The 24,898-nt window shown below is 43.1% G+C and overlaps 1 protein-coding gene across 1 annotated transcript; it reads left to right on the forward strand.

The window, feature by feature from the left end:
* Nucleotides 1–4,986: 4,986 nt before the first annotated feature.
* Nucleotides 4,987–24,479, forward strand: fam83c (family with sequence similarity 83 member C). Its single transcript, XM_044122231.1, has 5 exons — nucleotides 4,987–5,817; nucleotides 12,636–12,803; nucleotides 13,250–13,374; nucleotides 17,845–18,078; nucleotides 20,774–24,479. Exons 1-5 carry the CDS (start codon nucleotides 5,320–5,322, stop codon nucleotides 21,561–21,563), a joined length of 1,815 nt encoding a protein of 604 aa, XP_043978166.1. The 5' UTR covers nucleotides 4,987–5,319; the 3' UTR covers nucleotides 21,564–24,479.
* The last annotated feature ends 419 nt before the right edge of the window (nucleotides 24,480–24,898 follow it).

Raw genomic sequence — 24,898 nt, forward strand, 5'->3', positions numbered from 1 at the left:
AAGATAGCAAAGCATGAAAAATATTTCCAAAAATCAGTCCAACTGCACAGAATCCAAAACAATCAGCAACAGTTGACCAAAAATAAAGGAACTGTTTTCCCCACAGAAAACATTTTCTGTCCTGTTTTGACAGTTCGGGTGTTCCGTACAAACATGGAGGGGAGGGGCGTCGAGTGGAGAGTAAAATGTCTGTGGTTTCTGCACAGAAGCACCAATCAAGTCATTTCTCTCTGGTTCTCAGCTGAACGTCTTTCCTCTTCCTGCCTGGTTTACCTGCAGCTGTTTCTGCAGAGTGAAGAATAAACAGAATAAAGGAGAATAAACAGAATAAACAGAATAAAGGAGAATAAACAGAATAAACAGAATAAACAGAATAAACAGAATAAAGGAGAATAAACAGAATAAACAGAATAAAGGAGAATAAACAGAATAAAGGAGAATAAACAGAATAAACAGAATAAAGAGAATAAACAGAATAAAGGAGAATAAACAGAATAAACAGAATAAACAGAATAAAGGAGAATAAACAGAATAAACAGAATAAACAGAATAAACAGAATAAACAGAATAAACAGAATAAAGGAGAATAAACAGAATAAACAGAATAAAGGAGAATAAACAGAATAAACAGAATAAAGGAGAATAAACAGAATAAACAGAATAAACAGAATAAACAGAATAAACAGAATAAACAGAATAAAGGAGAATAAACAGAATAAACAGAATAAAGGAGAATAAACAGAATAAAGGAGAATAAACAGAATAAACAGAATAAACAGAATAAACAGAATAAAGGAGAATAAACAGAATAAACAGAATAAACAGAATAAACAGAATAAACAGAATAAAGGAGAATAAACAGAATAAACAGAATAAAGGAGAATAAACAGAATAAACAGAATAAACAGAATAAACAGAATAAAGGAGAATAAACAGAATAAAGGAGAATAAACAGAATAAACAGAATAAAGGAGAATAAACAGAATAAAGGAGAATAAACAGAATAAACAGAATAAACAGAATAAACAGAATAAAGGAGAATAAACAGAATAAAGGAGAATAAACAGAATAAAGGAGAATAAACAGAATAAACAGAATAAACAGAATAAACAGAATAAAGGAGAATAAACAGAATAAACAGAATAAACAGAATAAACAGAATAAACAGAATAAACAGAATAAAGGAGAATAAACAGAATAACAGAATAAAAGAATAAAGAATAAACAGAATAAACAGAATAAAGGTTGAATGAGAGATAATCAAAACCAGTAATCAGAAGCAGTTTATTGTCATTAATGTAATAAATATTTAATTAGTTGGATGAAAATAATGGATGTTGGTTTTCACATGTTTCCTTTGAGTACTGAAGCCCAAATCAACCATCAACAAGTAATTTAAATTCATGACTGCAAAGTTTTCCAGATCCAGGAAAATCTTGGAGTAACTCTGGAAGGTTGTAATAAAGTATAAACTTATTAACTTTTTAGCACATGAAATATTATCAAAATCAAAACTGTTGATCTGTTCAATCAAACCTTATTGTCTTTGTTTAGCTATTGATTTTCATAATTTAGTTTTTATTTAAATAGTGAAAAACAGTTTCATTATTGCCCACATGAATCCCTCTAATGTTCATATTAATATTTGACCTTTAGTTTGATTAAACAAACTTTTTTCTCTTTTTTCAGGTTGTTTCTTGAATTCAAACCATTTCTATCAGAAGCAGTTTATTGTATTAATGTAATAAATATTTAATTAGTTGGATGAAAATAATCGGATGCAGTTATGAGTCACATGGTTTCCTTCTGATGCATGTAAGCAGGTTTATGTTGGTTTTATTAAAGTTTGTGTATGAAACTATCAAGTAAGAGTAAAATATGTGAAGTGATGCTGTCATAACTTTCAACAATAATTTAAATCTATTATTCAGCGCTGCTCAATGTTCAGAACAATTATTTTCTCTGAGTGGCTTTAATTAGCATATATTAGCATTTATGATGAATCATTTTCATCATAATAAGATTAGATTAAAGTTTCAGCTTTGAACTGAATGTTTTTGTTTCTGTCAGGAACCGGCTGATGAATTTCCTGGTAACTGCAGGTTACATAAATAAACGTGAATAAATTGGAACTAATGACTGAAAAGTGATGCGTCAGCATTTTCCCAGCCAGCGGGTCGAACCGGTTCTCCGGTTCTCCGCTCCTCCCAAAGATCAACAACACGTCATCATCGGTTTACTGCGGCAGCTCAGGTGGATGAAGGCGGATCTAAAAACGCTGCTGATGCTTCGTGTTGCTCTTCTTCTGAAACTGTTTGTGACTTTTATGCAAATCCAAACGTACAAACACAGGGAAGATTAAGGAAGCATCAGATTGCACTTCCAATTTCTGAGATTTATTATCGGCAGATGCCGATCGGATACAGAAAAACAGCCGACTTAAAAACACTGAAGGTTTCTGTTTGTTAAACACAGACAGAAATTATTTAACCTTATAAACCAGCTCAGTTTAATACAAGAATAACTTCACCAGTTTGGTCAAACATGTCAAATAAACTTCATTCAAATGATCAACGTGCATAAAGTCAAATAAATACTAAAGTATAGATTTAGACTGAATAGATCTGCCCTGATGAATCAGGATGTTTGTCACTAACTGAATTCTTCCCAACAGAAATATTAATATTGGACTGGAGCATCTCCAGTAAAGATCAGGTAAAAGTCTTCAGATATATTCACATTTATTTCAGTAAATTTTTAGTTTAACAACATTTATTCAGGAAGAATCTAAATCTGAGGAAGAAATGCTTTCAACTAAACTTCTCTAATTGTGTGTGTGTAACCATGACGATTATGACAGAACCATGGTGAACAGAACCATGGTGAACAGAACCATGGTGAACAGAACCATCAACATAAGCTGTAATGATTGAGGAAGGAGACAAAGACAAGAATGAGATGTAGCAAAGGTCTAGTCAAAGTCCAAACCGCAGCCTGGTTGTGGGACGTTCAGGTGAGCTGAAACAAAAGTCTGAAACATTGAAAAGAAGATTGGAGCAAAATTTCTCAACAGTGTGAGAAACTGATGCAGACGGAGTTATGATGTTTATGATCGTTTAGTTGGTCAAAATATTATCAATAAAATTTATTGTGAACCTGAAAGATCATTAAAGTGTTTAGAAAAACACATTTTACATCTCAGTGAGAGCAGACCCCGCTGATGTTTGGTGTGAGGAAAATCCCATTTCATCCGTCAGAGAAGAAAAATCCAACTGATTGAATAAATGAGGATCCATGATGGTTCCAGTATAACCAGCTTCTGACTGGCCCAGTTTCCCAGCCGGACCTCACAGCTGATCCGCCCGGCCGTTGTGACTCGTGACCCGGACGCTGCATGGAAATCCCTCTGTGCTGTACAATTCAAACAGAGCAGGGAGGATGATGTCAGGGAGAGGTGTTTGGTTCCATCACCTGCACCTCCCTGCTGGTAAACACCTGACCCGATCCCGGATGTTCAGGCCCGATTACGGACACTGAAGGGGGAGGAGGGGGGGGTTCTGCTGCCAAGAGGAAGAAGATGAAGATTTCTTCATCAATGACTGACGCATCAAAGGAAATGTCTGCAGAAACGCTCAGTGAGGACGGAGGAATGCAATCCTTCATTCCAGGGAAGGGTTGAGTCTTTTTCTATCACTTCCAATTGAAAAGGAAGAATTTGGTTTTGGCACAGTTCTGGTGTCAGATGACATCTGAAAATATCCCTGCGATTATTTAGCTACACAACATATTTGTGCCATAATAATAGAAACACAAAGAAACATCAGAAACAGATCTATTTGTGGTTTTCTACTGAGATGTACGACAGGTAGTCCGAGGATTTCCACACAAAACAGCAAAATGACACCACAAAACGTTTGAGCCATACATCATTACCTCTGCTGTCTGCAGCACAAACTGATGGTTGAATACACTAAAAGACTCAACAAAATGACATGAAGAGGAAAACGTAACACAAAATGATTCACTGCAAAGTTATTTTAAATAACTAATCAACAACCAACTATTCCCTCCAGATGAAGAGGAATAAAAATCTGCAAAACCAGAAACAGGCTGATGAAAATGTGTGAAATTAACTGAAATACGACATAAAACAGCAAAATTACATCCAATCAAAACCCTGTAACCGAGGTGGAACTCGTTCCATTTACTCAGTTACTCATACCTGAGTAAGTTTTCTGGAATGTCAGTACGGCAGGTTAAATACTCCATACTCTTTACTTTTGTTGAATAATATTTGTGGATCCGGTCTCCACTGAGAGTAACTTCACAGAATAAAAAATTAACATGTTTTTACCATAAAATCACCAGAAACAGACCAACAGTTTAAATCACAGTGAGACATCTTGTTTCTACACCAGCTTTGTTGTTCTGACTAATTATTTTCTGATGATCCATTTGGGGATCAATACAATTCAGTAAACTATATAAATTAATCAAAGCAAGAACTTTACCCAGTTTTATCACCTGTTTATGCTAATTGCCTGCTGTGGGATTAATTTAATCATTTATATGTTGAAAAAGATATTTTAAAAATTACTTCTTGTGACTGTTTTTATTTGTACTGTTTTTATTATTTTGAAGACAATAATTCAAACTTCACTTTACTCTTTTCAGTTTTTAAATATTAAATCAGATGTTATTTTAGTAATTTCTTCTTTCATATTTGAGTAAAATAGTCAAACTTCAAGTTCATTTGAACACTTCAGTTCAAATGAACTGGGAATGACTGAAAAAACACTCTGAAAGTTTGCATGAAGTAAAATTAGTATTTTCCTTGGTATTTGCTTCATTTTTCACCTATTATGGTTTTTACTCCGTTTATTATTTTGTAATCACCAGCAGCTTTATTTTGAAATCCCTGACCAGACGTGGGCTACTTGTTGTGAGCTGGTTGGCTTGGTAACGGCGGGAGGAGGAGGAGCCTGATTGCGAGCAGCCAATGAGAGGACAGACTGCAACAGGTGAGCAGAAGAAACACACCTGACCCCCGGCTGCTGCAACACAACACCGCGCAGAGGAGGCGGCCGCGGCTCGGAGAGGGACACCCAGACGGACAGGGCCGGGAACCAGAGAGGCCGGGACCATTTCAGCGCCCCGAACGGAACCAAACTGTCACTTACTCTTTAATCTGGAGGCAGGTCGGTGCGGATTATTGATCAGATTTAATCCGCTTTCTGCTTTAAAAATGCTTCAGGACTCCCAGCGCAGCAGCGACTAGTTCCAGGTTCCAGGTCGATAGTCTCCCAGTCCGGCAGCACCATGATCAGCTCCGAGGGCCTGCGGCCGGCCCCCGCCGGCAGGAAGCCGCTGGGGAAGCTCGCTTCCCGGCTGGAGGAGGTGAAGAACCCGTGGAGGGAGGGCTCCAAGCTGGAGCTGAGCCACAACGAGGCGGCGCGGCTGGCCACGGACGCGCTGCTGGAGCTCGGGGAGAAGGAGTACCGGCGGGTCCTGGCCGAGGAGCGGGAGCTCAACTTCCTGTCCCCGCTGGAGATCCGCTACATCAGCCAGCATGCCGCCAGCAAGACCTCCGACCCCGACAGCGGCGACCGGGACGACGGGGACGCGGACGCCGTGTCCGAGCTGACCTCCGGGACTTACTTCCCCATGATGTCCGACGACGAGCCGCCGATGCTGGAGCTGGGCTGGCCCGAGACCCCGGTGCGGTTCGGACCGTCGGAGACCCAGATCTACTTCCAGAGGGACAAAACCCACAACATCAAGGACCTGATCCGGTCCATGATCAACAAGGCCAAGAAGGTGAGGAGGTCCGGCTCAGTTCGGTAGTAACTAGTTACATTTACATGAGTAACTTTTTGGAAGAAATGTTCTTTCAGGAGTATTTTTACTGCTTTTTGCTTTTACCCACAGAGTAAATTCACTGAACGAAAAGCAAACGTGTTTAAAGTAAAAACTCACCAGACAGTTTTTGTTCAAGTTTTAAGGCTTTCGCCTGATTTTATTATTTTCTGTTACTGAATTATTGTCATTTTGTCATTAAAATACCAAAATTTCCACTAAACTTTCTATATTGTTTAGTGGAAAATGTAGTTATAATGTAATGTTGAAATGATTGATGATTAGAGAAGACTTTTTACCAAAATACCTTTTCACTCTTTCTGGAGTCATTTCTTGGATGCTACTTTTTACATTTAAAAAATATGTTGAATTAATGCTGCTGATATTTGAGTGAAGTTTTGGGTTCTCTTCCCACCACTGAGATCATTTATCCAGTTATAACAGTTAGTTACAAAAAGCACAGCATAGTATCGATAACAGCATTAAATAAACCCATTTCTTTTATTTTTTACATTTCAAACAGGCTTTTAAAAACAGGAAAGTAAGTAATCAGTTGGACAGAGAAAATATGTCCACGCATAACCAGGAACAAAAGAATTAGCTTAAAAGTACTTCTCTGTTTGAAAAGCAATGGGAGCAGAAACTCGTTTAATCCCGTCTGTAATTTAAACAGTGCCATATCTTTTAGTTTTTTCTTTTGCTTTCATCAAGAAATGTTTACATATTTTCTTTTGCATTTTCCTTAAACTTGCATTTTAAGGAAAATGAAAAACAAAACATCCAGATGTCTGCTTTCTTTTTTAATTATGGCAGTTTTGTTCCTCCATAGAACAGAGACCAGCTCTGATGATGCTGTGAAGTAAAATTGGATCAATAATTGAATCAGCTGCAGATCTGACCCGTCGTTTAATCTAATCTGATGATGATTCAGCTTCAGCCGGGCAGATTTCCTGACCCGGGTTAGAACCAGAACCAGAACCAGTCTGCACTCTTCCAGTGAAGACAGACTCTTCATTTCCAATTCAAATGATCTCTCTCTCTCTCTGAGGCTGAAGCTCAGCCCAAAATGCTGCGTTTGCGCTGCATTGTGTTTGCAGACCAGCGGGTCAGAGACGGTTCTGGTCCTGTTGCCTCCAGAGTCTCTGACGGCCGCAGAGCTGCAAACATAGAGTTTCTCTTTTTTAGCGCGGCGCTTCTAGGTGAACTCTCCGGTCTGATGACGTCACGGCGCAGACAGACAAGCTGCCAGAGGAAACGCTGCAGCTGTGTTTCCTCCAGCCGGCTGCGTTGATTCGTCTCCAGAGCCGACAGGCCCGGGCCGGCCCGACCCCCACCTGTTGCCATGTTGGTTCAGCTCTCATTGGGTCCTGAACCAGAGGCCAGCAGCTGAGCCCGGATCAATGACCTCAATCCAAACTGACCTGGAGAAACACTCAGGACGTTGAACCTGATGTTGGTTTCTGTATCTCTGGTTGCTTTCTAAAAACATTTTAACCTTGTTTGGTCTGAAATAGCTTTAGTTTATTTCAGATCTTTTCAGTTCTCTTGCGTTTTTGAAGGTTTTTTTCATTTTAATTGTTCATTTGTGTCTCATATTTCTGCAACAATGCAGTTCAAAGAGCTTTATATTGTAAAAACCCAAAGATAAAAACATACAGTCACCAATTCAAGAACATTTAGTCAAATACCACCATCAAAAATCATCAGCACTCATAAAAAATGTTGTTCAATGTTCCATTTATTAGGAATCAAAAGCAGCTCTAGCCAGCTGGGGTTTAAAGGAACTCAGTGTTTCAGCTTGGTTGCAGTTTTCTGTAAGTTTGTTCCAGATCTGTGAAGCATAGAAGCTGAATGTTGCTTCTTCGAGTTTTCTGGAAGGTTGATACAACAGTTGTGTTTTATAAGCTACCAGAAGAATTTTAAGGCAAATTTGTGCTTTGAAATTCATTTCTGTGTCTGAAGTTCCTTCTGCAGGTCAAAGGTCACGATTCTGAAGCTAGCTTTTCTGTTTGCAGCCACCTTGCGTGTCTGTGGATCTCCCAGCAGCTGGTTTTACGGGTTGAACTTGCAGGTTAAAGTTGCATTAGTAAACAAAGAACCTGAGTTGGACGCCGATGAATCCATGGTGGTCAGGTTGTGTTTCTGTGTGACCTTTGACCTCCCTGACTGGTCTCTGTCTGGAGCTGTGAGCTGGTCCCAGATCAGCCTGGTCAGCTGCTCCGCTTGCAGATGCTGCAGCATGCGCTGCGTGAGTCACTTCCTCTTCCTGCATCTGTAAATAAAGCAATGGCTCCCAAAGAGTCTCTGCCCCCCTCGCCCCCTCCATAGATTACAATCAAACAGAAACATAAATCATCTGGTCTCACGTCGTTCAACTCATATTTAATTTTCAAACTCCACTGAAGTTTTTTTCCCATTTCAAGTTGCAACAAAACGAACTACAAACCGTTTTTACAGTGAAACACTTTTGTGTAACTGTTTTTTATTTTTATTCATCCATACTGCTTTTCACAACCCCCCCTCCCTGCAAAGGATCGGCGCCCCCCCAGGGGTTGCGCCCCACACTTTGGGAACCATTAAAATAAAAGAAGTTTATGTGCAGAAATCCTTCAAACTGGGCGTCTTTGCTGCTTTTTCAGCCAGTAAATGACCTTTGACCTTCTCCAGCTGAACAGAAACAAAACTGAAGTTATTATTTTTGGACCTAAAGAGGAACGATCTAGAGTCATAGATCTAGAGTTATAGATCTAGAGTTATAGATCTAGAGTTATAGATCTAGAGTTATAGATCCAGAGTCAGTGCACAGCTTCAGTTATTACAACTAAAAACCAGCGATCAGCCTGAAACCTGGGAGTAGTGATGGACTCTGACCTGAACATTTAGAGCCACATAAAGACAGCCACAAAGTCGGCCTTCTATCACCTGAAGAACATTTCCAGGATTAAAGGACTAATGTCTCAGCCAGATCTAGAGAAACTCATCCATGTGTTTATCTTCAGTCGTATTGATTATTGTAACAGCGTCTTCACAGGTCTGTCCAACAAATCAATCAAACAGCTGCAGCTGATCCAGAATGCTGCTGCTGGAGTTCTGACTAAAACCAGGAAGATAGAGCACATAACAGCAGTTTTAAAGTCTCTCCACTGGGAGTAGCAGCCTGGCTTCAGGTTTGACTGTAGAACTGGCCTGATGTTTATTTCCTCCTCTGTTGAAGAGTTTAACCAGGATTAGTTTGATGCTTTCCTGACGCCTGAAGCTGCTTTTCATCTCCTACCTGATTTCTGTCGCTTCAGAGTAAAAACATAACATTGTTTCCCTGTTCAAACTTCAAGCAGAAAAGGTTAAAGATTTTCACCTCCTTTATGCTTGAAGTCGTGTTGCATTCACTGCTGCTCGGAAATAAAGAGGTGCATTATTTGTTCTCCTGATAACTGCATATTTTCCTTCTGAAAAGTGCAATTCACTAAACAAAATAAGTTCATAAATTGTCTTATAGAATGAACAGAAACTCATATTAATCTCTTTGAATTGAACTGAAACTTTGGAGATGTCACTTTTTTGTTTTTACTTTAAATGTAACAGAAACTTCAGTTTGTTTTGAGGAATCAAGTCATAAAACAAAACAGTTTGTATTAATATGGTGCAGTTATAGTTTATGTCATTTACAAGGTCCATCCACCAATATTAATATTTATCTTCCCTTTCAATGTCATAAAAATGTCTCTGCTTCAGTGAAACATCCCACAATCCTTTGCTGCATCAGTGTCACATGACCACATGATATCGATTGATTTATTTATGAGACCAATTACTAATAATCATTGGGGGGAAAATGGGTAAAATGAAATATTATTCAGTTAAAAATGAAACTATTTGTGCTTTTCATGAGGTTTCGTCTCTGTAAATATGTAGGAATATTTACAAAAACATTCAAATGAAGCTGCAGATCAACTGTGGAAGTGGGAAGCGTTTGGTGGTTGAACCGTTTTGTTTTTGTTGGTTCCTGTCGGTTCTCTTGCTCCTTCAGGCCCGTTTCCTCTCTTTGTGTTTTGGGTCAGAAGGAAATAACAAAGCAGAGGTGGGGGTGGGGGGTTAGGTGGGGGGGTAAAGGAGGAAAATCCTCCAGGAAGTGAAGGATTCAGCCACTCGGTTCTGATGGGAGTGAGAATAAATCTTCTGCCTCCAGTTGATCAGAAATGATTGATAATCGGCTGGTTCCTGGCTGGTTTCTGGCTGGTTTCTGACTGGTTTCTGACTGGTTTCTGGCTGGTTCCTGACTGGTTTCTGGCTGGTTCCTGACTGGTTTCTGGCTGGTTTCTGACTGGTTTCTGGCTGGTTTCTGGCTGGTTTCTGACTGGTTTCTGGCTGGTTCCTGACTGGTTTCTGGCTGGTTCCTGACTGGTTTCTGGCTGGTTTCTGACTGGTTTCTGGCTGGTTTCTGGCTGGTTTCTGACTGGTTTCTGGCTGGTTCCTGACTGGTTTCTGGCTGGTTCCTGACTGGTTTCTGGCTGGTTTCTGGCTGGTTTCTGACTGGTTTCTGACTGGTTTCTGGCTGGTTTCTGACTGGTTTCTGGCTGGTTTCTGACTGGTTCCTGACTGGTTTCTGGCTGGTTCCTGACTGGTTTCTGGCTGGTTTCTGACTGGTTTCTGGCTGGTTTCTGGCTGGTTTCTGACTGGTTTCTGGCTGGTTTCTGGCTGGTTTCTGACTGGTTTCTGGCTGGTTTCTGACTGGTTTCTGGCTGGTTTCTGACTGGTTTCTGGCTGGTTTCTGACTGGTTTCTGGCTGGTTTCTGACTGGTTCCTGACTGGTTTCTGGCTGGTTCCTGACTGGTTTCTGGCTGGTTGCTGACTGGTTCCTGACTGGTTCCTGACTGGTTCCTGACTGGTTCCTGGCTGGTTTCTGGCTGGTTGCTGCCTGGTTCCTACCTGGTTCCTGACTGGTTCCTGACTGGTTGGTGGCTGGTTCCTGCCTGGTTCCTGCCTGGTTCCTGCCTGGTTGCTGGCTGGTTCCTGGCTGGTTGCTGCCTGGTTTCTGACTGGTTCCTGACTGGTTGCTGCCTGGTTCCTGGCTGGTTGCTGGCTGGTTCCTGGCTGGTTGCTGGCTGGTTCCTGGCTGGTTGCTGCCTGGTTCCTGACTGGTTTCTGGCTGGTTGCTGCCTGGTTCCTGACTGGTTTCTGGCTGGTTCCTGACTGGTTGCTGGCTGGTTCCTGCCTGGTTGCTGGCTGGTTGCTGCCTGGTTGCTGCCTGGTTGGTGGCTGGTTCCTGCCTGGTTCCTGACTGGTTCCTGCCTGGTTCCTGACTGGTTCCTGCCTGGTTCCTACCTGGTTCCTGACTGGTTGGTGGCTGGTTCCTGCCTGGTTCCTGCCTGGTTCCTACCTGGTTCCTGACTGGTTGCTGCCTGGTTGGTGGCTGGTTCCTGCCTGGTTGCTGGCTGGTTGCTGCCTGGTTGCTGGCTGGTTCCTGGCTGGTTGCTGCCTGGTTCCTGGCTGGTTGCTGCCTGGTTCCTGACTGGTTTCTGGCTGGTTCCTGACTGGTTCCTGACTGGTTGCTGCCTGGTTCCTGACTGGTTCCTGACTGGTTGCTGCCTGGTTCCTGCCTGGTTCCTGACTGGTTTCTGGCTGGTTCCTGCCTGGTTGCTGCCTGGTTCCTGACTGGTTCCTACCTGGTTCCTGACTGGTTGGTGGCTGGTTCCTGCCTGGTTCCTGACTGGTTCCTGACTGGTTGGTGGCTGGTTTCTGACTGGTTTCTGGCTGGTTCCTGACTGGTTCCTGCCTGGTTGCTGCCTGGTTCCTGCCTGGTTGCTGCCTGGTTCCTGCCTGGTTTCTGACTGGTTCCTGCCTGGTTCCTGACTGGTTCCTGCCTGGTTCCTGGCTGGTTGCTGGCTGGTTTCTGGCTGGTTCCTGACTGGTTTCTGGCTCGTTCCTGCCTGGTTGCTGCCTGGTTCCTGCCTGGTTCCTGACTGGTTCCTGTCTGGTTTCTGGCTGGTTCCTGACTGGTTTCTGGCTGGTTCCTGCCTGGTTCCTGCCTGGTTGCTGCCTGGTTCCTGGCTGGTTGCTGCCTGGTTCCTGACTGGTTCCTGACTGGTTGCAGGCTGGGTTTGTTCAGGCTGCCATCCGATCTGTGCTCCATGGAAACTGTGCGGCCCCCCTCGGGGCGGTTTTTCCCCTGGGGGCCCGTGGACCGGCTCATCAGGTTATGACAAGATGTTCCTTCATAATATTCAAATATATTTCCTTTTATTTAATGGGCTCATAAACGATAAACATGCAGGTTCTCATGAAACACTGACTGCAGCGTTCTTCTTTCATTACGTCCTTCATCTGTAAAGTTTGGTTGAGGATAAACTCTGCTGATTTTTAGTTTGGTGAGCTGAGAAGTTAGAAACCTGCTGATTCAGATTCTCGTCTCTTTACAGAATAAAACCTTTTTTTCTCTGATCTGAGGGGAGATTTGTTGTGAAGGTTTGAATCAAGTGGGTCTTGACAGCAGGAAGTTGAATATTTACCCAGTTTGGACCAAGATTCATCTGTCAGAGGAGTTCCAGATCATCAACCCTCCACCGCTGTGCCTTACAGTTAATAAGACGGATTTCTCCAAACATTATTATTAAAATTATTACGATTATTGGAAAATAAGAACGATAATGCTAAAGCTCAACAGTAAAATATTCCTCTGCTCAGTTTTTTGTAAAAATTATCCAAAGTTGAAAGTGAAACTCTCTTTTCTGTGAGGTCCGGATCAGAACCGGTACCATCTGAAACCACGGCTGTCTCTACAGGTCATCGCCGTGGTGATGGACATCTTCACCGACGTGGACCTGATGTGTGACTTGATGGAGGCGTCCAACAAGCGGCGAGTCCCCGTCTACATCCTGCTGGACGAGAAGAACCTGAGCTACTTCATGGAGATGTGTGTGGCGCTGGACATTCAGAACTCTCACCTGAATGTAAGTGAAACGGGTCAGAACCTGAACGGTCTCCGTTCGATGGTTGTTGGGTTTGGCTAACTTGGATGCTAACAGGCAAATAAAGCTTTAGAATGCATCAGGACAAAAGGAATAAATTAGGGGAAGCTAACTGTGCTAATTGTCGGCAAAGTTGGCAAAAACACTAAAGCACCAAATGAAAAATTTGCTGGAGAAAAGCAGAAGATTTCCCAACACAACTTTTCAGTTATTCTGGTTCTGTTTATTCTGAAAAAACGAATGATGTCCATAAATCATCCACACCACTGATCCTAGTGCGCTGCACTATTCCAGGCATGTTTTGTGCTTTTCATGCAGACAATTCCAGTTGTTTGCTTCTTTTTATACAAACTCCATACATGCTGCCTCTCTGGTTGATCTTGTTTTCACGCTGAGAGCGATCATTTTACGTGCCTTGGTTTGTGCAGAACATGCGGATTCGCAGCGTCTGCGGCGACACGTACTGCACCAGAGGCGGGAAGAAGTTCACCGGTCAGGTCCTGGAGAAGTTCATGATCATCGACTGTGAGGAGGTCGTCGCCGGCTCTTACAGGTGAGACGGCAGCATCAGCTGCTCTGTTTACACCAATAAACTTTAGTCACAGTGGCAACAAATAAACAGGAGATTTTGGAAGAATCTCACCTGTTATCAGTCAGCAGGAAAACAGGAAAGTTTGTCTGGAGCTGCTCGGTCCTGCAGCCTGATGTCTGCTTTGCATCTCGCTGATATGCAGCGCTGACGCAGGAAGACTCAGATGAATTTGCAAATTCTCGTGGCGAGGCTGATAAAGGCGACGTTGTGCAGCAGAGCTGTTCTCCTGAAGCTGCTGGTGGTTAAAACGGTTCCAGAAATGTCCCAGTATCACCTGTAATTACAGCCGCAGATAAGAGAGGGCAAAGGTCATCCAGTTTAAGCTCATTGTTTTCCCCTTCTGATCGTCTCTGAGTGAAACTGAACACCTGAGGGTCAAAATGTTTCTGCTTTAAATGAAGCAAACACATGAAATGAACTAAAACAACCTTCAGTGTCGTGGTTGTGACCTGGTAAAGCTGCAGCCATCTTGTCCTGGTCCAGACTTACCAAGAACCCAGACAAAGTTCAGTTACTAAAACTGAATTAGTTCCTGTTCATAGATCCACACCTAAATATTCTGAACCAAGTTCACATTCCTAATTTGAACCAGTTCATTTTAAAATAAAACGTCAGCTAGTTCAGCCTTCATTCAGCTGACATCCTCTGTTGTTGCTCACAAACATGAACCAGATGTAAGTGTGTCCACCATCAGACACTTTCATGTTTTAGTTGTTAGAAGTTGAAGCTAAAGGTTTCAAACCAAGTGGATCATTTTAGCTGTTTAAAGCCTAATGAGGTCGTGTTCCTCCCATGTAAAATCCAGTTTCTGTTTAAACATGTCAGCTGACAAAATCTGTGCTGATATTTCTCTTAAATTACCTGGAGCAGCGTCTGGCAGTCCCTGCCTGCAGCAGGTTCTGCACCCCAAGTACTGAAACCTTTTCCCTTTCAGACGATCCAGATAAAAACCTTCAGTTTAAATTATGTTAAAAGCAAAGAGGGAGAAGTCATAGTCGAGATTCCCACTGATACGTGACGCAACCAAGATCTTCCGTTTTCCACAAAAAGATCTTGATGTTTGTGGGAAACGTTTCTCGGTTTGGATTTTTCGTTTTCAGTCAGAGCTTCTTTCACGTTGAGCTCATTATGCATAAAACATCATAAAGCTCTCTGGAGACGCTCATGAATCCTGGACTGTGGCCTATTTTTGGCTCAGATGAAGTTTCTGCGTGGAGTTGTTGTTCTAAAAGGAGCCGATATGAGTGTGTATGTGTGATGTGAGTGTTCCCAGGCAGAAACATGGTGTCGGCTCTGCTGTCAGTTACTCATCATCCTCAGCTCAGACTGAGCTCCATTGTCTTCAGGCGTCCGTCCAAACTGTGTTATTGTCTCTTAGTTGTGTGCAGAGACTTTCCTGCTCACATCACGAGGACTTGACTTCCTGTCATGGACAAACTGTGCGACCCGGTGAGGAAACGGGTTCAGTTTTAGAGTGAAAACTGGACTCGGTGCGTAGCGATGCCGAGGGCGTCTGAGTGTAAAATTGCCGTGAAGCTGAGACTTTGTTTTTACCAAGCTGTTGTCACAGATCAGCTCAGAGAAGTGTTGATCATTACTGCATGTTCTTGATGGTGTAATTATAACTCCTGCCACAGCTTGTAGAACCCCAGGCTGTCACTATGAGGGAGCAGAAAGTTTGCTTGGAGTTTGAAGGCGACGGATCTGTGGTGCTGCAGGTCGGGACGCGAACTGATGAGAATTTATTGGTTCCTTATCGATTCTCATTGAGTTAGGAAATAAACTTCATAATTCAAAAAAGGCACCATGTTGTTTTTGATTCAAACTACCGTACATAAAAACTTACTTACTCATTAAGAATCCCTCTGTCAAATTAACATTGTTGCACATCAACAGTTTTTGTGTTTTTAACATAATAAGCGAGCCTGGTCAGAAAACATGTTCTGATTTATGGAATATGACTTTAACTGTTAACGTGAGGTGTAGATTATTCATTCAGCTTGGCTCTAACATTAATACAGCAGCCAGGATGCGGAGGACTTTAAGTTACCTGTGCTCTAAGCTCCGCCCCCTTGAGATTCACCACCATTGCTAAGCAACGGATCAAACTCACTCGTTCAAATCGGTTGCACGCTGGGCGGTCAGCGGTTTGAGGATGTTGGAGGCATTTTCTCCTTTTATTTTCATAAAAGGAGGAAATATGTGAAATCTAAACATTTCTTGCAGCGTTTCTGCCGTGACGCCATCTTGGATATTTTCTAAAGTAAAACACGGAGCGTGGATACGGGAACCGTTAAACACAACTACCCAGAACCGTTTGTGTACAGGAACCGGTTCCCCAGCTGCAGGGCTGGGTTGGGTCGGTTCGGTTCTGCTGCTCTGCTGACTCTGGAATGAAGACAAAAAACTGTTCAAAGCATTTCAGTCAGGTCTCATCTGCACCACACCTTCCCTCAGCTGAGTTTCCTGCAACAGTCTGATCAACTTAGATATCAACTTTGCATCAGTTGGAAATGTTTACTAATAAATACATTAATAAAAACAAAAACAAAGGTTATTTTGTCTATACTTTCAGTATGTTTTAGTTAGTTTTATAAACATACAATATAGCAGTTTCCCCCATTAATTACAGTTTGTATTTATCAGTTAACAAAGTGTTTCCTCAATTACAACTTTTTGTTATTTTGTTTGTTTTAGTGAAATGCAGTGACATCGGTTTCAACTGCTGCTAACATCGACTTTAACTTTAGCTTTAGCATTAACTTTAGCATTAACTTTAGCATTAGCATTAACTTTAGCTTCCTGCTTAGAAGCCAGGACAGGTGGCATGCTGACGAGAAAATTAGTGATTCACCTCACCTGCTGGTGGTCGTAATGTTTTGCCTGATTGATGTATATCTGCTGCATGTTTTTTTCATGAGTAAAGATGCAGATTATGGTAAGCCGAACAAAAGGAGAATAAAAGGACAATCCTGAGATTCATCATTAATAATTCATCAACATGTTTATTTGCCAAGCTGCTAACTGGAAAATTATCTAAAATGTTCCAGGAAGTCGAATCGTAACCTGCTGAACATGTTTTATAAGTTTATGGCTCTGTTGACAACGCAGCAGTGAAGTTTAGAGTTTTATGGTGGCAGCGGTTCCGTCTGAGGAACCGTCTGGGGAACCGTCATGGCGGACGGCGAGTCGCTGCTCAGCAGGTTCCTCAACTTCTCTGTTCATTTTCCCGCTCAGCAAGTTCAGCAACTTTCACATTCATATCTGAGGAAAAATTGTTTCCTATGACTAATAATAATAATAAAGAAAATAAAACTGAAGGGTTGGTTTAACAGAGAGTGACGCCGCCGCCTACTGACAGGAAAAACTGTTTGGAAAAGGTTTCATAGACATAAATCTCCCCAAATATGATGTTTTCATCATCATTTATTTATTTAATCAGCTGTAAGTGGGACATAATCCTCTGAATACAGTGAGAAAAAGCTACATAGCTAAGAACCTGTCAGGCTTGCTAGCTAGCTCCTGCAGTTAGCCATCAAGCTAGCTCCTGCAGTTAGCTACATAGCTAACTATCTCTATTTCTTTTTTAAATCTGATTTATTTTAGAGATTTTGATAGCTTTTTAAAAACGTTAAGTACCCATAAACCAGTATTTTTTATTCAAATAGAAATGAACTGATTCCAATTTGTTTACTGTATTTTCAAAATTCTTGAAATATGTATTCTTGTTTTTTGTTGTAATTCAGAGATGTATGTGTTATACTTATTCTTATTTACTATAATCATATAATTTTTAGGTTGGCTAAAAATCTAAAGTTTCTCCTGTAATTCAAGCAAATGAACAATTTGAAAAGATAAAAGCACTAAAAATTTTTTAAAAATTTCCAATATATTTTGTTAATAACCAACATTCAGTTTAAAATTAGAAAACATTGTTTTCATATCTAACAGGATGATTTAGTTTTGATAAATAATCACTTTATTCTCTCAGGGTGAGTTATAATACGATCAGATCCAATAATTTGATTAATTCTGACGTAACAGAACCAAATGGATGTTTCTAGATGTAATGAGCTCAAGCTGCCGTCGCTCCAGCCTGATGAAGGTCGGCTGGACGCCAAACGAACCCATGAGTCACAGCTGTGAAAGGGTTAACTCTGGCTTATCAGCTGGAGGTGGAGGGAGATCATTTACCTTTAGTACTGATAGAGGCTCAGTGCGTTTTATCATTCCTGCTTATAATTTTACTGTCCTGATGGAAGTCACCCGGGTTAATGGCTTCACGCCATTAACGTGGGAGCCCAACCCTTCTTACCGAAACTGTCAGATGCTCCTGCCTGAGGTTATCTGTGGAAACTTTCCTCCGTTTTCCTTCTGATTGTTAGATTTTAGATGATAAAACGTCCTGACTTCCTGTCGTCTCTCCTGCAGCTTCACCTGGCTGTCGGCGCAGGTGCACAGCAACATGGTGATGCATTTCTCAGGTTTCATCACCGACAGCTTCGATCGGGAGTTTCGCTGTCTGTACGCCGACTCACAGATCATCGACAGGTTCAACTCGGAAGACGAAGAGATGCCTTATTACCCGTCATACCAGACCTGCCAGGCCCCTGGGATAGGCCTGGGGCTCGGCGGGCCCCTGGGTCTGGATCTGCACTCCGACAGGTACGAACAACGTGTCCAACATGGCGGACGTTCCATGGAAACGTCAAATACATCATGGAGGGAAACATTAAGAATTGCTATCATTTTAAAGACAATAATAAATGTTTCCAGAGGTCAGGAAAGGTCAACCAGCCCCCCAAATCTAACAATCAGTTGTTTTACATTTTTGTGAACATCTTTAAAGTAATAGAGGCACAAAGAAAAGATTTTGCTGCACAAACGGTTTCATCAATTTCATTAGATTTGAAGAAGTTTCCAGGGAACCAACTTCACTCGGGTCTTATTTTGAGTGTTATTGATCTGCAGGGATCTACTTTTTTATTCTGTTTAATTATTTCAATTTCAAAAACTTGAAGCTGATCATGAAAAACATGTACAGATAATTCACTCTGTACAGGAAGGAAACCTTAACTAGACAAACTTCCTGCTTCATTCATACCTGCTGCACCTTCACCACTTTATTCACAACATTTTCATTTTCTGCTCCTCTGTTTGCTCACATAAACTATATTTTAATGTCATCAGACTCTCATGTTTTAGTGAGAATTTTAATGAGAATTTCCTAAAAGAAATAAAGGATCCATTTGGTCTAAATGTTTAATTTAGTTAAGAGTATAAACAAGCACTAAGCTGTGACTCCATTCCTCCATTGTCTCTGCGCTGCCACTCCCTGCCTGCAGCAGGTTCTGCAGAGGAACAACAGCAACTAGAATCTGTTCACAGCTTTAGAGCTGGACTTTCTTATTGTTACCAAAGACGAGTTGAAACATTAACATGTCAGGAGGACCGGGTCCACAGGCGAAATGTTGTGCCTCAGATTTGCTCCGTTTACAGTTGTTGTTCCCAGACTGGGTTTAATGACGCCACGTTCGGGTTCGTCATGTAAAAACCAGGTCATTGGGTCCAAAGTTCTCCAAAAAGTCAACAAACTAATTCATCCGAGTTTATTTATGCACAAGGCTGTCGCTGTACGCCAGACCTGGCTCTGACTGAAGGCTCAGAGGCACATCAGCAGTCGGCCCCAAACCTTCAAACTTACTGCTGTTGAACTTGGTGTTTGTCTCAACAAGCCAACTGTTGGAAGCGTTTCTGTCAGCAAGTTTTCAAAAAAAGATTCCAGAGTTGCTTGTTTTGCCAGAAACAGAAAGAACCGGGCTCTGACCGCGGTGGGGGCCTCGGACCGCGGTGGGGGCCTCGGACCGCGGTCGGGGCCTCGGAGGGCGGTGGGGGCCTCGGAGGGCGGTGGGGGCTTCGGAGGGCGGTGGGGGCCTCGGACCGCGGTGGGGGCCTCGGAGGGCGGTGGGGGCCTCGGACCGCGGTGGGGGCCTCGGAGCGCGGATGGGGCCTCGGACCGCGGTCGGGGCCTCGGAGGGCGGTGGGGGCCTCGGACCGCGGTGGGGGCCTCGGACCGCGGTGGGGGCCTCGGACCGCGGTGGGGGCCTCGGACCGCGGTGGGGGCCTCGGACCGCGGTGGGGGCCTCGGAGGGCGGTGGGGGCCTCGGACCGAGGTGGGGGCCTCGGGCCTCGGACCGCGAGGGGGCCGCGGACCGCGTGGGGGCCTCGGACCGCGTGGGGGCCTCGGACAGCGTGGGGGCCTCGGACCGCGGTGGGGGCCTCGGACCGCGGTGGGGGCCTCGGAGAGCGGTGGGGGCCTCGGACCGCGGTGGGGGCCTCGGAGAGCGGTGGGGGCCTCGGACCGCGGTGGGGGCCTCGGACCGCGGTGGGGGCCTCGGACCGCGGATGGGGCCTCGGACCGCGGTGGGGGCCTCGGACCGAGGTGGGGGCCTCGGGCCTCGGACCGCGTGGGGGCCTCGGACCGCGTGGGGGCCTCGGACCGCGGTGGGGGCCTCGGACCGCGGTGGGGGCCTCGGAGAGCGGTGGGGGCCTCGGACCGCGGATGGGGCCTCGGAGAGCGGTGGGGGCCTCGGACCGCGGTGGGGGCCTCGGACCGCGGTGGGGGCCTCGGAGAGCGGTGGGGGCCTCGGACCGCGGTGGGGGCCTCGGAGGGCGGTGGGGGCCTCGGACCGCGGTGGGGGCCTCGGAGGGCGGTGGGGGCCTCGGAGGGCGGTGGGGGCCTCGGACCGCGGTGGGGGCCTCTGCGTTTAACTGGAGCTCAGTGGAAAGTTTCCTGACTGGGTTTGGATCTGGAACTCGTGGTAATTTGACCAGAACCTCAGGAAAAAGTACAAACCGAGTAAAAACAGGCCGAACTTTTAAAGTCTTACTGAACAAGTTTGAACATTTCCACCAAAGTGGGCGGAGCTAAATTTGTTTTATGATTTTATGATTTATCATTTTTCTCTTTTCTCTCATTCTACCATAAAGTGGATGGTAAAGTTTTCAGTCTGGAGTTTTGGTCTCAATTAAACCTTTTTAATAGGTAATTTTGATTCCAGAGACTTTATAATCTATTTTATTCATTTCTGTTGTTTGTTTATTTATTTTGGACATTTAAAAGTTGCACTTTTAAATATTAATTAGAATTTAAAGTTTATTGATCTTTGAGAATGTGTTCTTGCATTATTACCATTATATGAATTTAAAATGGTCTCCAAACAACATTGTTGTTTTTCACAATAACATCTGGGCAAAGTGAGTTATTACGTCGGGCCTGTTAGTTCTTAAAGAACCGGGTCGGTATCGGGTCGGTACTGTTTCTGTTCTTTGTTGATCTCGACTGTCTTTCCTCCTGCAGGCAAAGGGACCGGAGTTGCTCTGAAAACTCCAGCAGCCAATCAAGTAACAGCGTTTCCAGCGTTAAGGTCGCTCCGGGGATGACCTCCAACACCGTCTACAAGGTCACTCAGGGTCATGAGAAGAAGGAACTCGTCGGCTCGTCTCTGCAAAGCCCAGAGCGGAGAGTCGGTGGCGGGCTGAGGGTGGGAGGGCCGAGCCCGGGAGTCCGAGGTTCTCCCAACGGCGGAACCGGTCACAACCCGATAACCGACCGCCAACTGCCGACCTACGGCCAGTCAACGGGCATCGAGTGGAACAAACCCAGCTCAGCCGAACTCTTGCGGGCAAACATTGGTGGCACTTCCACCAAATTTCAGGGATTGGGTTTGTATGACCACAAGCCAACCTTGTTTCAAAGTTCTCCAAACACAAACCTGAACCTTAAGATCCAGACGCCGTCGCCCATCAACGAGCCCAAACTGCCCCCAAAGCAGAGGACGCCCACCGGCCAGTACCACAACAAGATGTCCGACAAGCTGCTCTTCTCCTCCAAAGACAAGGAAACCTTCAACTTCCGGCGCTCTCCATCCCCGCTGAACTCCTCGCCCTGGGGCGGCCCAGAACTCAGTCAGCCAGAGCCGGAGAGCCAGCAGTGCCCGCCGCCGCCGACGTCTCCGCCGGGCCTCATGAGCCGCCAGGACCAGAAGCGGATGACGCTGGGCCACAGCAAGCTGGACCTGGTGAACCACTACAACAAGCTGAAAACGAAGCAGGTCTACAGCCGCTTTGAGCTGAAGAGCAAAAACTGAAGGACCGTCTGCGTCCTGCCGCACCGTTCAGATGCAGAGGAGTTTTCTGAACTTTTTCTGTTAACTTTTTAATTCTTATTATCTTCCACAGCCGGAAAACATGGGAAACCTACTGAGTCGGCCATTTTGGCTCTGAGCTCCTGTTCAGTTTCCCTCCTGAAACCGTTTGGCCTCTTCATGGAAATAAGGACCAACTGTTGGGTTCAAAGTTTGGCCCCGGGGCCGTTTGCAGCCGTCTGAAGGGCTATGTGTGGCCCCCGACCTCAATCCAAGGATGGACCCTTTCTCATCTTTAGAGCAAGTTTTTTAACAGAGTTTTGTTTTTTTTACAGATTCATAACATCTTATAAAAATATGAGGTACAAAAAATAGATTCTCTTATATTAACAACTTTTTTTGCTTTTGTTTTACCTTTGGAGTAACTAGAACCACAAACTTTGATCTTCTGTTACTCAAATGAAAAGCATTCAGCCCAAATAAGAAAACAATCAAACTTTAAAAGTCAGAAACTGTCTTATGATAATGCAAAAGCTTTTATGTTTTGTATCTAAAAGGACTTAAAATTTCACTTTATTATTGAACAGATACATTTAAAAAAGAAGTTTGTTTTAAAATACTTTTGCAGCCTCCATGTTTTGGGAAAATGTTTGGACACCAGTGGTTGAAAGAGATTTTTCTGGATTAGGATTATTTTACATAACGTTTATTCTCTAGAAGAATAATCTGCTAATCATCAGTTACTGTTAACTCATGCTCTAAAAACACTGGATTAAACCTTCAACACTCCAGGAACGTTTTTCTCTAGATGTTGTACATAAATGCAATCTTATGATAATTTCACCGTGTAAAGATTTTATTTTAAAACTAATTTTAACTGCCCCTCCCTTAAGTGATATCTACAATTACCAGCAATCTGAATTCAAGATATTTTAAAGTCTTAAAATCTTCAAAACGTCAGCATTGAAATGGTTTCTGTTGATGTTTTATTAAAGCAGAATGCACTGTAAAACATCCCCATGTTGAAACTGGCACAAAAAATGATTCTGAGAATAAAGTTAAAACATTAGGATTAAGCCATAAATCATAAAGTTATAACAACACAAAACAAGTTGTAATGCAATAATAAAGTTATTCAGCAGAATTACATTTTATGAAAACTCCTACATGAAAAATAATTAACATACGAATCTAGAAGATCTTGAGAAGTTACGTTTTGTTCTCGGTTTTACAAATAAGAAAATCTTTAATGTTTTATCACATAAAGTAGCAGGACAACATGGAGTCAGTTTGGAAACAACCGCCTGGACCTGCTGAGCTTTTTGCATCAGATCTTGGTTTTTATTTTTCCATTTATACTTTTATTAAATTTCAGCAACAGCAAATTAACCATTCCAGCATAAATCTTGCTAATTTAACAGGAAGAAAAAACAAATGTAGTTGCATCATTGTGTCGAGTTGAAGGAAACAGAGAAATGATTTGAAAACTGCTTCAAAAATTATTTTGTACATAAAAAGTTAGATATTTACCACAATTAGCAATTGTACCAATTAAATTCATCACCGCACTAAAAGTTGAGAAGTTTTCAAATCAAAGTGTCTGGAGGACGTTTTAAATAAACTGCTGTATCGCTCGGCGTCTCTGTCCCATAATTCCTTGCTTCTGTCTGTACCAACCGTCTCAGTTCACCTGTAACGTCTTCATGTTTCATCCTCTGTAACCAGAAGGAAATGAAGAGCTTTAGGGTCTGAAACAAACCGCCTCCTGAGCTTCATGAAGCCTTTTAGTGTCTTTTGAGACTGGCAGGAATTAGCCGGTGCCATAACTCACCAAGTGGTAGATGGGACCAAACCGGTCAATACAAAAAGAGAAATGCTACAAACCCGTTGTAGCGTGACGTCTGGACCCTGAGTTAATAACAGGTTTCATTTTGTTTTATGTAAAGGAATCATCTTTATGTCCTCCAGCAGTGGATAGAAATAATTACATCCAACGGGTCGGATCTCAGGATTAGTCATGAACATTAAAGCGTCATCAGCGTAGAGTGTGATTCTGTTTTCCACCTTTTATTTTCCAACTTACAGAAAAACCCTGTTGGGTTCTCAGAGCGTCGGGATAAAAACGTAGAGAAGGAAGAACCGTTTTCTGGTTTCTGAACCAATCCCACTCAGTTTGCTGCACAATCTGATGTATTTTTATTATCACCATTAAATAATGATCAACAGTTTTATTTTTTAGATGTGCGATGTTGAAACAGAAATCAAGCTGTTTATCTGCAGTTTTTGAGGTTATGACCATAGTTTCCTGGTAAGTCGTGCCTTGATCGTCCTGCCTTAAGGTTTACAGCCACGTTTCTGACCAGCTCCGTCTCTGACCGCCTGGATTGGCTCCAAACTCCAGGTTTCCTCCTGTCCGGCGCAGGAGCATCCGCAGAACGAGACCTGAAGCTTTCAGGGCATTTTCTTCCCAGCAGCTCTGCTGGGGTGTTGTATAAAACACTGGTTTCACTGGGCTGCTTCTCAAATCTCCTTTTCTATCCAGATTTGTATAAAACTTATTGAACTGTTTCTACTTGGAAGTTGTAGGATTGAAACGCGCCGATCATCAGCCGGCACATCAGGGCTTCAACCTGGGCATCGAGCAATAAGGAATGATATTGATCCCATGTTTTGTTTGTTTACGGTTCATTTTTGTCATTTTATTGTTTTTTCTTCCTTTGTTTTCAGTTGAAATGTGTCAGAATGTGCAGCCATCAGTTTGTCCTGTTGGGCTGGATAATCTGTTTATTGTACATTTAAAAAAGATTTCTGATTACTTTGTGTTTCACAATTATTATTCATGGAAAATGTGAACTTTTAGCTTTTGTTAAAGTTGGTTTTCTTTTTTAAGATGAACAAATTTGAATAAAAACAAAAAGCTGATGAGTGGCTGGTTGATTTTTGTCGTCTTTGGACTTCAGTCCTTCGTCCTTCTTCCTTTTGGAGCCACTTCCTGCTCAAACTCTGACACATTCCAGGGTTTTTATGCAGATCTGCCATGAAACCTGCAGGTTCTGGTGCTGACGGGTCTCAGGTTCTACATTTGGACCGGTCTTTGTCGGTCCTGGTCTCAGTATTCCTTCCTGAACCTCAGCATGTGCGTCCGGGTCCAGAACAATGAGCAGCAAGTCCCAAAGCTGACAGAACAATGAAACGGGCCAAAACGGGTCCAAGGTTATCATAGCTTTGGGTTTTTTATTTTAGGCTTTTCATTTTGTTGTGACCAGTTTAGTTCGTTTTTTAGTGTCTGCTAGTTTTTATTAGTTAGACACTGTTTAGTTTTAGTTCCGGTTTTATTA

The sequence above is a fragment of the Gambusia affinis genome, linkage group LG07, assembly GCF_019740435.1.
Source record: "Gambusia affinis linkage group LG07, SWU_Gaff_1.0, whole genome shotgun sequence".
In the NCBI taxonomy this organism is placed as follows: Eukaryota; Metazoa; Chordata; class Actinopteri; order Cyprinodontiformes; family Poeciliidae; genus Gambusia; species Gambusia affinis.